At 38.9% G+C, this 14927-nt stretch overlaps 1 protein-coding gene across 1 annotated transcript in view; it reads right to left on the minus strand.

The window, feature by feature from the left end:
* LOC114031773 (myomesin-1-like) overlaps positions 1 to 14927 on the minus strand; it is a 158884-nt gene that overhangs the window by 96856 nt on the left and 47101 nt on the right. Inside the window, exons 7-10 of the mRNA XM_027846886.1 lie at positions 12268 to 12356; positions 12029 to 12091; positions 10620 to 10784; positions 7069 to 7230 (exon numbers count right to left, since the gene is read on the minus strand). Of these exons, the coding sequence (XP_027702687.1) occupies positions 7069 to 7230; positions 10620 to 10784; positions 12029 to 12091; positions 12268 to 12356 (479 nt within the window). The remainder of the gene's footprint in view (positions 1 to 7068; positions 7231 to 10619; positions 10785 to 12028; positions 12092 to 12267; positions 12357 to 14927) is intronic.

Genomic DNA, 14927 nt, shown 5'->3' on the forward strand with positions numbered 1-14927 from the left:
CTTTTAAAATAATTTGTTATCCTCACTATTTAACAAAAACTGCTGGGAAAACTGGAAAATAGTATGACAGAAACTAGGCATAGACCAACATCTTATATCCTATACTAAGATAAAATCAAAATGGGTACATGATTTAGATATAAAGATGGATACCATAAGTAAACTAGGAGAGCAAGGAATAGTTTACCTATCAGATCTATGGAGAAGGGAAGAATTTATGGCCAAACAAGAGATAGAGAACATTATGAAATGCAAAATGGATGACTTTGACTACATTAAATTGAAAAGCTTTTGCACAGACAAAGCCAATGCAACCAAGATTAAAAGGGACGCAGAAATCTGGGAAACAATTTTTACAACCAGTGTCTCTGATAAAGGCCTCATTTCTAAAATATATAGAAAACTGAGTTGAATTTATAAGGATAGAAGTGATTTCTCAATTGATAAATGGTCAAAGGATATGAACAGGCAGTTTTCAGAGGAAGAAATTGAAGCTATCTATAGTCATATGAAAAAATGCTCTAAATCACTACTGATTAGAGAAATGCAAATCAAAACAACTCTGAGGTACCACATCACACCTATCAGATTGACTAACATGACGAAACAAGAAAATGATAAATGTTGGAGAAGGTGTGGGAAAATTTGAACACGAATGCATTCTTGGTAGAGTTGTGAATTGATCCAACTATTTTGGAGAGCAATTTGGAACTATGTTTAAAGGGCTATAAAATTGTGTATACCCTTTGACCCAGCAATACCACATCTGGGGCTGTATCCCAAAGAGATCATAAAAATGGGAAAAGGACCCACATGTACAAAAATATTTATAGCAGCTCTTTTTGTGATGGCCAAGAATTGGAAAATGAGGGGATGCCTATCAACTGGGGAATGGCTGAACAAGCTGTGGTATATAAATGTAATCGAATACTATCATGCTATAAGAAATGATGAGCAGGCAGACTTCAGAAAAACTTGGAAAGACTTATATGAACTGATGCTGAGTGAAGTGAGCAGTATCAGGAGAACATTGTACACAGTAACAGCCACATTGTGCAGTGACCAACTGTGATAGACTTAGCTCTTCTCAGAAATGCAAGGATCTAAGACAACTCCAAAAGACTCATGATGGAAAAAGCTATCCACATTCAGAGAAAGAGCTTTGGAATCTGAATGCAGATGGAAGCATATTATTTGCTCTCCTTTTCTTTTCTTTTTTTTTTTTGGTTGTTTTGTTTCTTCTTTCTTATGGTTCCTCCCATTGGTTCTAATTCTTCTTTACATCATAACTAATGTGAAAATATGCTTACTATGAATGTACAAGTAGAGCTTATATCAGATCGCATGCCGTCTTGGGGGAGAGGGGAGGAAAGGAAAAGGAACAAAATTTGAAACTCAAAATCTTATGGAAGTGAATGCTGAAAATTAAAATTAATAAATAAATTGTTTAATAATAAGGAATTAAATAATTTATCACTAAAATCTCATCCTATACCAGAATTTATCTATTTATAACACATTAAATAAAATATAAGGTTTTTAAACAAACAAAACCCACCCCCAAAAAACATGATTTTAGCAGAGTGCCATATTTGTTTAAAGTCTTTCTCAAATTGTCTGGCTTTCAAAGCCATTCATAAGGAGGCCCCTTCTGACTTTTCCAGTCTTCTTAATTCTTCCTCTCTTCCATCTACTCTAACATCCAGTAACACTGGTCTCCTTGTTGTGTCTCACACAAGAAACTCCATGCCTGTAATCCTCTCACTTCTCATTTCTGCCTCCTGGCTTCTCTGACTTCCTTCAAGAATCAAATAAAATCTCCCCTTCTGTAAGAAGTCTTACATTAAGGTCCTCTTTAATATTAGTGCCTATTATCTCTGAGATTATTTCTAATTTATCTGGTATACCTTGTTAAGACACAATTGCTTACATTTTGTGCATTAGAAGATAAACTCCTTGAGGATAGGATTGCTTTGGTCTTTTTCTGTATCTTCTTCTCCCCTGCCTTTAACACAGTGCCTGGCACATAGTAAGCACTTAATAGATGCTTGTTGTTATTGCTTGAATGATTTGAGGACTCAGTGGAACTATGTTAAAAGGACAAATTGCAATTTGTCATCAGGTGACTTTTTGGACACAGTCCAAATCTGTTGTCAGCCAACAGGCCTCCAGCCCACAGGACTACTTAGGGAGACTTCTTAACCTAAACCCTACAGAACTTTTAGCTATCCTATGCTGTGAGCCCTGCCCCTGAATGGTACAAGGATGGGCAGGTCTTTGTGTAGGGAAAAGAAATAATTGAAGATGTTTAGGTATTGCAGATGTGAATTTTAATTGCCCACGTGCATCTAGTCTTTTGGCTTTTCCAAAAACCAATTGGTTAATGAGTAAATAGAAGTAGTGTGTGTAACCTCATGCTGCTGATACTGATGTTAAAGGGCTATAAAATTGTACTGATGAATGTTAATCGTTTAAACTATAAGCAGTGAAACTTTCCTATGAGTAACACTAAAACTGTAAAATCTCAGCCAAGCAAATATCAAACAATTAGATATCCTTATATATTCAGTAGTTGAACAGGAATTTGCAGATATTGCTCATGGTAGCTCAGAAGTTATTTTGTAAGTGACAAAAATATACAAGTTAAAAGCAAATTTAGTCAATAGATGCTGTCCCATTTTATGTCAGGGAGTGAATGATTTAAATAGATTGTCTCATGCAGCTCATTAGATAGAAAGTTTTAGAAAATTAGCTAACTTTGAAAATAAATTCTATGTAGAGAAAAACTTTTATCAAAGCCTAAATTTGCTAAATTTACAATTAACATGATTATTGAAACGTTGGGTTGTTTGTGCCTTGAGTTACTTATATTAGCAACTAGCAAAAATAAGTAAGATACTCTTTTTTTTAGAATAATTCTGGAACCAATGAGCATATGATTGCTTCTATTTTTTCCTCTTTTGTGGGTTTGCAAACTCATGTTCATGGCTTCACTTCAAATTTCCACAATTCCTGCCTTACTTTTATTTTGTACACAGTGCAGGCCAGGCTGTTGTCAGTAACTTGTGAAGTTTGGCATACCTTACAAAGTGGCACCATTCTCGGTGTGGTCACAGATCCAAGAAAATAAGAGTATTTGGAATTAGCAACATAAACCTTGGCTGCCTTAAACAGCTGAGTCAGATTTAGTATTGATGAAAAATAATAGGCTAGAGTATTTTTTTTTATCAACAATCACTTCCATATGCTTTTGAGTTTAAAATTTTTCTCCCCCTTCCTCCCCACCACCCTCCCCAAGGTGGCACACAATCTGATATAGGCTATACATATATATTCCTATTAAACATATTTTCACATTAGTGATGTTGTAAGAATTAAAACCAATAGGAGGAACCACCAGAAAGAGGAAACAAAACTCAACAGAAGAGAAAAATATAGCAAATAGTATGCTTCGATCTGCTTTCAAATTCCATAGTTCCTTCTTTGGATGTGGATAGCATTTTGCATCACGAGGCCTTTGGAGATGTCTTAGATCCTTGTATTGCTGGGAAGGGTTAAGTTTACCAATATTAGTCTTCACACAACATGGTTGTTATTGTGTACAATGTTCTCTTGGTTCTGCTCACTTCACTCAACATCAGACCATGCAAGTCTTTCCAGGTTTTTCTGAAGTCAGCCTATTCATCATTTCTTATAGCATAATAGTATTCCATAACATTCATATACAACAACTTGCTCAACCATTCCCCAATTGATGGGCATTGTCTCAATTTCCAATTCTTCACCACCACAAAAAGAGCCGCTATGAATATTTTTGTACATGTGAGTCCTTTTCCCATTTGTATGATCTCTTTGGGATATAGCCCTAGAAGTGCTATTGCTAGGTCAAATGGCATATGCACATTTTTATAGCCCTTTGGGTATAGTTCCAAATTGTTCTCCAAAATGGTTGGATCATTTCACAACTCCACCAACAATGCATTAGTGTTCCAATTTTCCCACATCTTCTCCAACATTTATCATTTTCTTGTTTTGTCATCTTGGCCAATGTGATAGGTGTGATGTGGTACCTCAGAGTTGTTTTGATTTGCATTTCTCTAATCAATAGTGATTTAGAGCATTTTATCATATGGCTATAGATGGCTTTAACTTCTTCATCTGAGAACTGCCTGTTCAAAGCCTTTGACCATTTATCAATTGGGGAGTGACATGTATTCTTATCAATTTGACTTAATTCGCTAGAGTAATTTTTAAGGAAAGAAAAATATTTTTGGAACCATCCTATGAAGATAGAAGACAATTAGCTAGGTTTTTTGCAATCTAGGAAGATACTTTGGCAAAAACTAAGCATTTTAGAGGAATATCACAACTTTGGGGAAATAGTGAGGCTGGGAATTCTGGTAAGGCAGAGAAACAGAACATGATAAAAGTCCTGAAGTCTAAACAAGTAGAGGAAAGAAGAAAAAGGAAGGAGTGATAGGTGGCTGGAATTTGGATTTCAGACACCACCACCACCACCCCCCCCCCCCCCCCCCCCCCCCCCCCGCCCCAGACAACAGCTGAGGACAGTTTCTCTTTGAAGTAAAGTTTTAGCGAGAATATACTAATGAAGAATGCCATGCTGCCAAGCAAGCAAACAAGTAACATCATATATGAGAAAGAAAAGCCTGCTTAGGATTAGTCCACCATTAGCCACAAGAGTCAACCACAAGGGCTAACAGTCATACAGAACTGAGAATCTCAGTTATAGCAATTACAAAAGGCAAGTGTAATTTTTCAGTGACCATGTACAGTATGCTGTGTTTTTATTTTTACCAGTGTTAGAAATAATTATGATGAGGATGAAAAGAAGGAGTTGTCAAAATATAATAACATGGATGAGCTCATAAGGAACTCGCCAAACAACTTAGGTTTTCAAAATATATGTATAGAAGATGAAAACAGAATTGTTGAACTACTTGACAAGTAGTCAACACTTTTATCATGACCTGTGAACTGGTCCAACCATTCTGGAAAGCAATTTGGAATTATGCAAAGAAATTGACTAAATGTCCACATCTTTGCAGTGATTGAGAGGGAAAGACAATGAGTTATGTTTTGAATGGGTTGAATTTGAGATGCCTATAAAAACATCCAGCTTGAGATATGGATTGGATATTTAGATCAGGAAATCACCTGTATAGCCATGGTAACTGAACCCATGGGAGCTGATGAAATCACCAGGCAAGATATAGAAGGAGAAGAGAATCGAGCCCAGGATAGATCCTTCGGAGATAACCATGATTAGCGGGTATGACCCAGATGAAGATCCAGCAAAATCGATTGAGAAAAAATGGCCAGATATGTAGAGAGAACCAAGGGGAAACAGGGTCGTGAAAACCTAGAGGGGACAATATCCGGGGGAAAAAATGATTCACAGTTTCAAAGGCTCTAGAGATTTTAAGAAGGATGAGGACTGAGAAACATTTTAAAGATATGACCACTCCTGTGTATGGTTGAGGCAGACTGGAGACAGAGTTCATGGAAATTGAACAAGTCAAGGAACTGAAAAGTCAGGTCATTAGAAGGGGTAGGACTATGATCCAGGTTATGAACTTTTTTGGAAGGAGAGAGAATGAACTAGAGGTCCACAGATGTCAGCAATAAGGATCTGGAAGTAAACTTTAAGATTTCTGAGTGATGGCGGAAAAGGGTAGTCTGAAAGTGACCTTTTAGAGCCAGGAGGATACCAAATCCTTCTTCTAACTCTATGTGTTGGGGGATGTGACAGAAAGAACAGTCAACCTTGGAGAATGCCAAGAGATATAGGGTCTTTAGAAGAAAGCTAGATTTCAGGGAACCCCAGAAGATAGAAGAAATGTGAAAGGTGGAGATCTAGGATCAATGGAAGATTAACAATAGAGGATTTCAAGAGGGAAGGGAAGAGAGAGGAGGCTAGGTACTAGAGAGGGCTAGAGTTGAGTTTCTTTTGCGGCTGAGGTGGTAGCTACCAGAACCTATTGCCTTCCTTAGATGATCCTAAGTTTACTATGTGGAGAGAATGAGAAAGCAACGTTGCCATGTGTCCTTGCCTTCTTTCTTTTTTTCCAATTCTTTTTTTTTTTATTTTTAATTTATGGAATAACACAAGCATTTCCATAACATAGTATAATAAAAAGATGATTGCAAGGAAATTGCAAATCTATTATGTATAACTTGCTATTCCTTTTAAATATATAATTATGTAAACATATACTTATATAAAGTTATCCTGTAAATTTTTTTTTACTTTTTTTCTTCCCTGCCTCCCCTCCCTAGAGATGGCTACCATTAGACACAAATAGGTGTGTGTGTGTGTGTGTGTGTGTGTGTTTAAAATTATTCTATACTTACTTCTATTTATCAGTTCTTTCTCTGGATTCTCATAGTGTCTTTCTTCATATATCCTTTATAGTTAATATGGGTATTTGTAATAGTCCAAATAACTTATTCACTTGTAGTTGCTGTTACTGTACCCAGTGGATAGATGGGACCCAGGAGAATAACAAGAAGGACATGAAACATTGTTGGGTGGCAACTGGTCTAGCAAAGGTGAGGAAAGGGCAAAGATGTGGTTCTGCTGGGAGGGGGGAGTGTAAAATCTAATCATGACTCCTAGATGTTGGTACCTGGGACAAAGACTCAGCTGTTCTATGTTAATTCTGGCTCAGGATGAAAGAATTTATTGTAGCATTTACAAACTAAGACTTCTTTTTTTCTCCTTAGTACTCATTATATCTCCACTGAGCCTATAAAGAACTGAAGTAGTACTATAACTACTAGTTAGTTGGTGGATGAGGAAGGTCATGATAAAAGCCATAAGAACCTGTCCTTGGGCAATAACTCAGTGGCTTTCCATAGGTGATAGTGAGTCAAGTAACTGTATTGGTGGTTTACATTGCAAAAGTCTTTCCATCTTTCCCATGTTCACATGTCCTGGTAGTATTTTCAAAGAGCTCTTTAAAATAGACCATCATCTGAATTCTACTGTATCTTTGAGCATAAGCACATCGCACTGACATCAGCAGCATTAACATTATCACGTCTTACCTCGAACAAAGACATATGCACTGTATTGCTCATAATATTCTCCCATCCGCACACGGAGAGTGTAGAGCCCTTCATCCTCTTTATTGAGATGGGAAAAAGTCAGTGTTGCTCGATCCCCACCCCATTGTGTTTGGACCCATTTTGATGGAGAGACAGGTGTCCCTGGAAAATAAAAATGCAAGCAGAAAAGTTGATTACTTTATGGTCACTCCCTATTGGGCTTTTACAAGAATTCTATAGGGAGAAGAGGAGGAAGACTGCAGGTTTGGGACATTGCATGTCCTATCAGACCTAGTTGATGCACTGCTGACTCATCTACCTGGGCTTTTCTCCACTATGCTATAGAAACCTCTTCACCCTGAAAACTCGCTGTACCAGAGAACCTTGGCAGGGAAAATGGTAAAATCTACCACATCCAGCCTTCAGGCAACGGGGACCAGGGTGGTTAGCATTACATACTCTATGACAGTAGCTTCATTTATAATTCTCACTAAATTTTAGTTAATTGATTGATTGATTGAGCAAGTCTTTAACATCCTTCTTTCCCAGCCAGAATAAGTTTCTGAGAATTTCACAGAAATCTCCAGAGGTAAGAAGTTTTCATACTTTAAAGTCAGAGAAAATGGGCCAGTACTACGTTCTTCAGATCTACTATTTCCCATCGCTACCTTGATTCCTGAACATTCTGATTGGCTCAGGGTATCCATGGGACTGCAAATTGAACTGGGTAGGGAGGACATTTTCCTGAAAGCCAATAATATTTTTCTCCTCTAAACTGAAAGTAGAGAAGGCCAACATGAGCAGGTAGGGATTTTCTATTAGGTCCTTTCACTGACTAATAGAGATACATCCTCATGTATTTAAATATGATCTAAGATTTGTGATACCTGTTCTAGACATTCATTCTGAAGTCTGAATTAAATCACCTACTTTGATAACAACATTTTTCTATATAATTTTTTAGACTTTAAAGAATTTGTTATGGGGAGCTAGGTGGCACAGTGGATAGAGCACCAGCCCTGGATTCAAGAGGACCTGATTTCAAATCCGACCTTAGACGCATAACATTACTAGCTGTGTGACCCTGGGCAAGTCACTTAACCCCATTGCCTAGCCAAAAAAAAAAAAAAAAGAAGAAAAAAGAATTTGCTATAAAATGATTTAGCAAAATGAAATCTTTATTTTCTTTTAGGCCTGAAACACTATATCATTAAGTGATTATTTAAAGTAGTGGTATCAAACTCAAATAGAAAGGATCCCTGAGAGCCTCATATTGACTTAGAAAATTACCAATTACCAATAGCTATATTGTATTGTACTTTTATTTATTTGTTAAACATTTTCCAATCACATTTTAAATCTGGTTCAAGTCACATTAGGGAGTTTTACTGGTTGCCTGTAGCCTGCTAGCTGCAAGTTTGATGCCTCTGAAAAGGCATAGTTACAAAACACTTGAAAGAGGTTGTTTTTTTTTTTTTCTTGTTTTTCTTATGGCCCAAGATATAATGTGAGCTGAAGGAAAAGACAGTTTTTTATTTTTGCTGACCCTGACAGCCATCTTGTATAGTCATATATTGCACGCAACCTGTAGGAATGATTCAGATACAATGACTACATCCCTGGTAAATTTGAATAAAACTAAAATGGTCTGAAACACTTTCTTAATCTATCCGCATGCTGATTAATGTAACCCTCATTTTAATAATCCATAAAATCAAATTTTAAAAGTCAATTTCTTAAAATGACCTAAAAATAGGAAAAATATTTAAAGAAAAATATTACATCAAATCATATTAAATTATAAAAAGAATACATTTATACTTTTAACTCATTACTTCTTTCCACTTATTACTTGGTGATTTACAAAACTCCCCCAAATTGTAGAAATACATTATTAAAATGTTGATGTTCAGCAATCCATACTATATCAGAGCTAGATTAGGGAACTCTAGACCACACCAATTTAGTTATGTCAATGCCTCAATGGATCTGCTATCTCAAGTGGCAGCTAAACCATAACTGTCAATTCATTTTGTAATGTCTGGTTTATAGTTACTATAACTGCAAGAACCAGCCTTCCTTTGTAAATACAAATGAATTGATATTACTTGCTGGGGGGGGAGGGAGAGAGAGAGAGATTGAGAGAGAGATATGTGTGTATACATATATATGCATGCATATGTACATCCTCATTCATAATTGCTTGCTGGCCTATCTCGTGGATGCAAGTTATTTCATTTCATAAATGTGAGATATTCTAGAAGTACTGGACAAAGGAACATAAAATAAATCCTTTTATTGTACCTATAACATATTTTGGAGTCTGGCATCTGACTCAGGAGAATGAGTTAAACCAGAAATCTAGGTCATGTAAAAACTTACTGCCACCCTTCATTTGTGTTTTATTATGAGCCCTCTTAAGAACTTATGGCCACTTGTATAAGAGTTGATCCCCTAGATTCTGGGAAAGTTTTTCACAGTCCAACCAAGGTGTTGAGAACAGATTCCTAACTCTGTAAGAACAGAACTAGTGAATTAGCTATAAGGTGAGTAAAACTCTCTTTGCCTTTCCTTTTCCCCCTTCTTTGCTCCCTCAACCAATTACAACGCTCAAAGACTTCCAAGTATAGTCTGGAAGGAGGAATAATATAATCATTCTGTCCTACATCCTTGGGCAAGTGAGGAAGATTGGGGAAAACACCACTGATGCACATCAGAGATGGGACCTTTGCTAAATAAAAACAGAAAACTGGAAAGTCACAATTGGTGCAATCCCGACACCAGGGGTGAGTTTATCATTGGCTCCTTCCTCTTAGGGGTACAACCTAACCCTAATTCTAAGCTTATTTCACTCAAAGGCCAGTGGTAATGGTTACTGCTGGGCACACTAGGCTTGTACTTTATGTACAACTACGATTGTTTAGCAAAGTTATTTCTGAAGCAGTATTTATCAAGGAGAGAGGTAACACAGTAAAGTGGATAGAGAACTGGCCTGGGAGTCAGAAGAACTGGATTCAGGTTCTGCCTTTCACACCTACTAGCTGTGTGACAATGGGCAAGTCACTGATCTGTATCAGGAAAAAGTTTTCATACCAGGGATTCCTTATACTGATGAAATCACAGATTTGGACACCTCCTATAGACCTCACAAAAGAAAATCTTTCAAGGACTCTTGTTTGATTTTAATAGAAAACACTTTGTTGGCAACCTAAAGAGATTTCTTATAGATGAAGTTGATTTTTTTTTTAATTCTATGAAAGACCAGGATTATAAGTGGTAGGATGAGTTACTCACAGGAAAGGAGACAGGAGTAATTCCTTAAGTCTGTGACTCATTTATCAGACCTGTCAGCCCTACAAAGTCCACGAGTTTGGACTTGGAGCCAAACTGGGTTGTTTGTAGCAAATGCTCAGGCCATACTAGCCCCCATGTCCATTCCTTATTTCAAACTACTGCCTTTTCTCTGGGGCTGCTTTCATGCTATGGAAACCAGAATTGATTTATGTTCTTATGAAGGAGTGCTAAAGAGAGATATCAGGATTTATACTCACCATTTCTGAGCCACTGAACTTCTGGCTGGTAATGCTTAATGTCAGGGGTAATAACAACACGACAGCCCAGACTCATTGTCTCGCCTTCTCTTCCAAAAGATACATCGAACTTGTCATCAAAGTGGATCTCAAACTTGGAAGCAAAGCCATACGGGGTAACACCAACTGAGCCCAAAATAACAAGGAAAGCAACAAAAAAACTCAGTCATTTATTTTATCTTGTCCAAATGAAATCAAGAATTTTAATAGGAGAGGAATGAAGGAGACAGGGCAGCCTTCGATAAGACTGATCGAATTACTTGTTTGGAGGGGGAGTAAATTTCAAAGGCTCACTAGACACCAACATCCCAAAGATCAGAGGACCGCAGATGTAGAGCCAGAAGTACTTCAGAGGCCATGGAGATCATCCTTTAACATTAAAACAAAATAAAGCAAAAACCATCCAGCATTCATCTGGAGGGCAGTATGGCTCAATGGCCAGAGAGTTGGCCTTGAAGCCAAGAAGACTGAGTTCAAGGCTCACCTTTGACATATTTTGGCTAAGTGACCCTGGAAAGTGACTTCACCTCTCAATGTCCCTATGCAACCCTCCAAAACTATATGTCACAAGGAAGATACTGCTCTTCACTGACAGAAGTAGTTTTCTTACCTGGGAGTTCCTGTACCAATGAAATCAGAGATCCAGTATCTATTTCTATACATCTAACTACGGAAAATCCTTTAATAAAGTGTCACGGTATACCCTGGATTCAGATATACTGTAGGTTGAATCATCACCACCACCACCACCCATGTCTCTTTCTCTCTCTCTGTCTGGCTTTGTCTCTCTATTTGTCTGTCTCTCTATCTATTTCTGTCTCTATCTACCCGTCTTTTTCTCTCTGTCTCTCTCTTCCCCACCCCTCAGGCTGAAAGTACAATAACTATTCAGTACTTTACCCCTCTTTAGGGAGCCTGGTGGCCCTCAGCTTCTGGTGGGCTCCCCATATTGATGCCACAGTAGTGTGGATACCCAACTGGCATAGCCCTACCACAGCTCACAACTATCACACTCAAATCACGCACCAGCCTCAGCCTCCTCAGTAAAAGTCACAGGGATTACGGGTGTGGGACACTATGGCCAACCATCAATCTCACTATAATGCAGCAAAGCTATGAAGGGGATATTCTTTTTGCCCTCCAACACTACCAGAGTTATAATGGAATTCTACTGCCCTTGGAGAACGCAAGAAACCAACAAACAGAATCTCAACAAATAAAATAACCATAGATACCCGACGATAATAGCGCCAAGAGTGCAATTTAATGTGTGATTTAGCAATCATATACTTCTTGAAAACTCTGAGCTGTCAGTTTACTTTTGGGGTTTTGGGTGAATTTTAAATGAAGGAGAAATTGAGCAAACTTACAGCTGAGGGGCATGGTGGAAGCTCCAGCATGGAAACAAGTCTCATCATACTCTCCTTTGTATCCTGGAGGAGACAGGAGGAAAGAAGGAAAATGAATCATATTCTTTCACCACCACCACCATCCACTTTTCATTTTATCATCATGAAAAAAATGTAATGCATATATACACATGTACATGGATGCATATAGACATATATGTTGATAAGCAACTGAAATAAAAAAAATCTTGCAAACCTACTCTTTACCACGATGGAAGCGTAAGCCGAAAGCTCTCCTTTAACATTCATAGCAGAAGCCCGATACTGAGCAGTGTCTTCAAAATCACATCTGAAAGAACATTATGCAAATGATTAGCCATAATATCAACACTCTTCTTAATTACTAGCTTTGAGATTAAAGAGCTTTTTGTTAACATGGGGAAATTACAAATGAGAGTCTAACAAATGGCTGGGGGTGGTGGTGGTGGGAGTATTAAGGCTATTTGTCTCAGATCCAGCTAATTAGAAGACTGTATGAAGTTAAAAGGATGTTGTATTCACTGTAAGGATGGTACCCAGGAGCAGGAAATGGGGGATGAACATTCTTGCTCCAGCAGTTATCTATTACTGTTGCTTGAAGGCAAAATGGGACTGCCCCAGCATGCATTGGGTTCTTTGCCCAGTGGCCCCTGTGCATCCTCACATAGAAGCAAAAAGATAAAGCAGCAGCAACTGAAACTAAACCCAGCTAAAACCAGACTAAGTTCAACTGTTCCATTCTCTTGAAGTCCTCCTATCCAGATTTCACCTCCATGTTGCACTTTATACCTTGTTAAAGGTACTGAGGTGAAAGACGTTTTCTCTGTTTTTAACTGAACCGCTAGGGATTTCATTTGGAAAGCTGAGACAGGCCCAAAGCCCAAAAGTCACACTCTGGCCCTGGGAGAACATTGGAAAAGTCTGACTCTAATCCTAGCCTCTGCTACCCCGAGAATGACATTTTTCTTTTCCTCTATTCATGCCTAGCCACATAAGCTGCCATCAGTTAGCCATCCTGAAAAGACCTCTGATCCTCCTCACCCTCAGATACCCACCCCCCAAAAAGTGAAGACCCCATGAAGAGGCTGGAAGGCCACAAGGAAAATAGCCAGCTACACCCCCACATGCATTTTCCCAAGTTATTATCTGTCACCCCTAGAAAAACTCTGGATTCTGCTTGGCTAGATAAAACAGAGTATAAAGCAAGAGTCTGAAAGGCCGTCCATGCTGAAGCCCAGGACAATGATACTCATGAGCCAACGGCAGCAGGGATGCCTTTCCTTTCTATCCACTCCAGAACTGGACTAGAGGGCTCACCCCTTGGCCCTCAGGCTCCCCTTCCCCTGACAACATAAGCATAAGCAGCAGGGGAAAGAACACAGCACAGCCCAACTCTACGTGATTCTATCCCAACATTTCTGTATCCCTTCAGAGAAGCAGAACTTTCCAGTGCCTTGTGAATATTTAGGTGGGAGAAGAATGAACTGATTCAGAGGCAAATAAGAAAGGAACCCATCCTTTGTGTCCTCCCACAGCGACCTGATGGGTTTTTCCTGGATCTGAATTAAGGTAGGCAATATATGCCTCTAGCAGGCCACCTCCCTCTTCAGTTAACGTGATTGTGATTGCTTCTTTTTCCTTTCCTTTCTCTAACCTTCTAATAAACAAAGGGGATAGACACCCTAGTTAGCCTGGACCCATCCTTGTTTTTGACTGCCTGTACTGACCAGACTGGCCTCTTAGAAAAAGTCACAGGATGGCAGTCTTTGCACAAACAGAAGCATCATGGGTTGCTTTGTGAACTTGCTGCCCAGCCTTGGCTGACTCTTTGTGACCCCATTTAGGGTTTCCTTGGCAGAGATACTAGAGTGGTTTGCCATTTTCTCTGCCAGCTAATTTTACAGATGAGGAAATTGACACAAACAGGGTCAAGTGACTTGTCCAGGGTCACACACCTTGTAAAACGTTCAGAGGACGGATTTGAACTCAGGAAGATAAGTCTTCCTGACTCCAGGCCCAGCACTGCACCACCTAGCGGCTCGCTTTGTGAATAATCCTATCTAAGATAAAGTGCTGGTAAAATAGTTGACAAAATATTTCCTTGACTTAGCACTTTATCAGTAGCTTAAAGCCAGTTCCCAGATGGGTAGCCCTGTGGCTGGACCTGGAGTCAGGAAGACCTGAGTTCAAATCTAGCTTCATACACTGACCAGCAGTGTTGCCTTGGGCAAGTCACTTTACTGCTGTCTGCCTCAATTTCTTAAACTATAAGATGGGGGATAAGAGTAGCTACCTCCCAAGCCTGTGGTGAGAATCAAATGAGATAATATTTGTAAAGTACCCAGCACATAGAAGGTCCTTAGTAAATATTTGTTTCCTCCCTTCACACTTCTGTAGACAGGAAATCTAAGGAGCATTAGAGGAGAAGGAGATCACTAGAAACCCTTTCCACAGTCACTGAGCTCTGCCTGGGAGCAGTGGAAGGGAAAGGTATTCAATATCTTTTGCCCCCACCTCATTACTTCTGCTCTTGCTCCACAGCGGCTGATCTAAAACATGGTTCCTCACGGGTATGGTTACAACAGTCTCTCAGTTCTGTTTTGTCTCTAATTACAGTTCTGGGGGGCTATAGACCAATGCTTCCCAGTCCAAACTATACTGTAGCCTGTGAAAATATCTAAATTCTCTACTCTGTACTGTTTGCCTTCTATCATTAAAGTCTTCTGGAAATCTGGAGGGAGTGAAGGGGAAGGCAGGTAGCAGAAGAAAACATTGGAGTAGATGTCGCTATGGAATGTCCTTCTTATCATGGTGGCCCCCAAGATTATCACTGTACACACACACACACACACACACACACACACACACACACACACACACA

The sequence above is a fragment of the Vombatus ursinus genome, unplaced genomic scaffold (genome assembly GCF_900497805.2).
Source record: "Vombatus ursinus unplaced genomic scaffold, bare-nosed wombat genome assembly UNPS02015255.1, whole genome shotgun sequence".
Lineage (NCBI taxonomy): Eukaryota > Metazoa > Chordata > Mammalia > Diprotodontia > Vombatidae > Vombatus > Vombatus ursinus.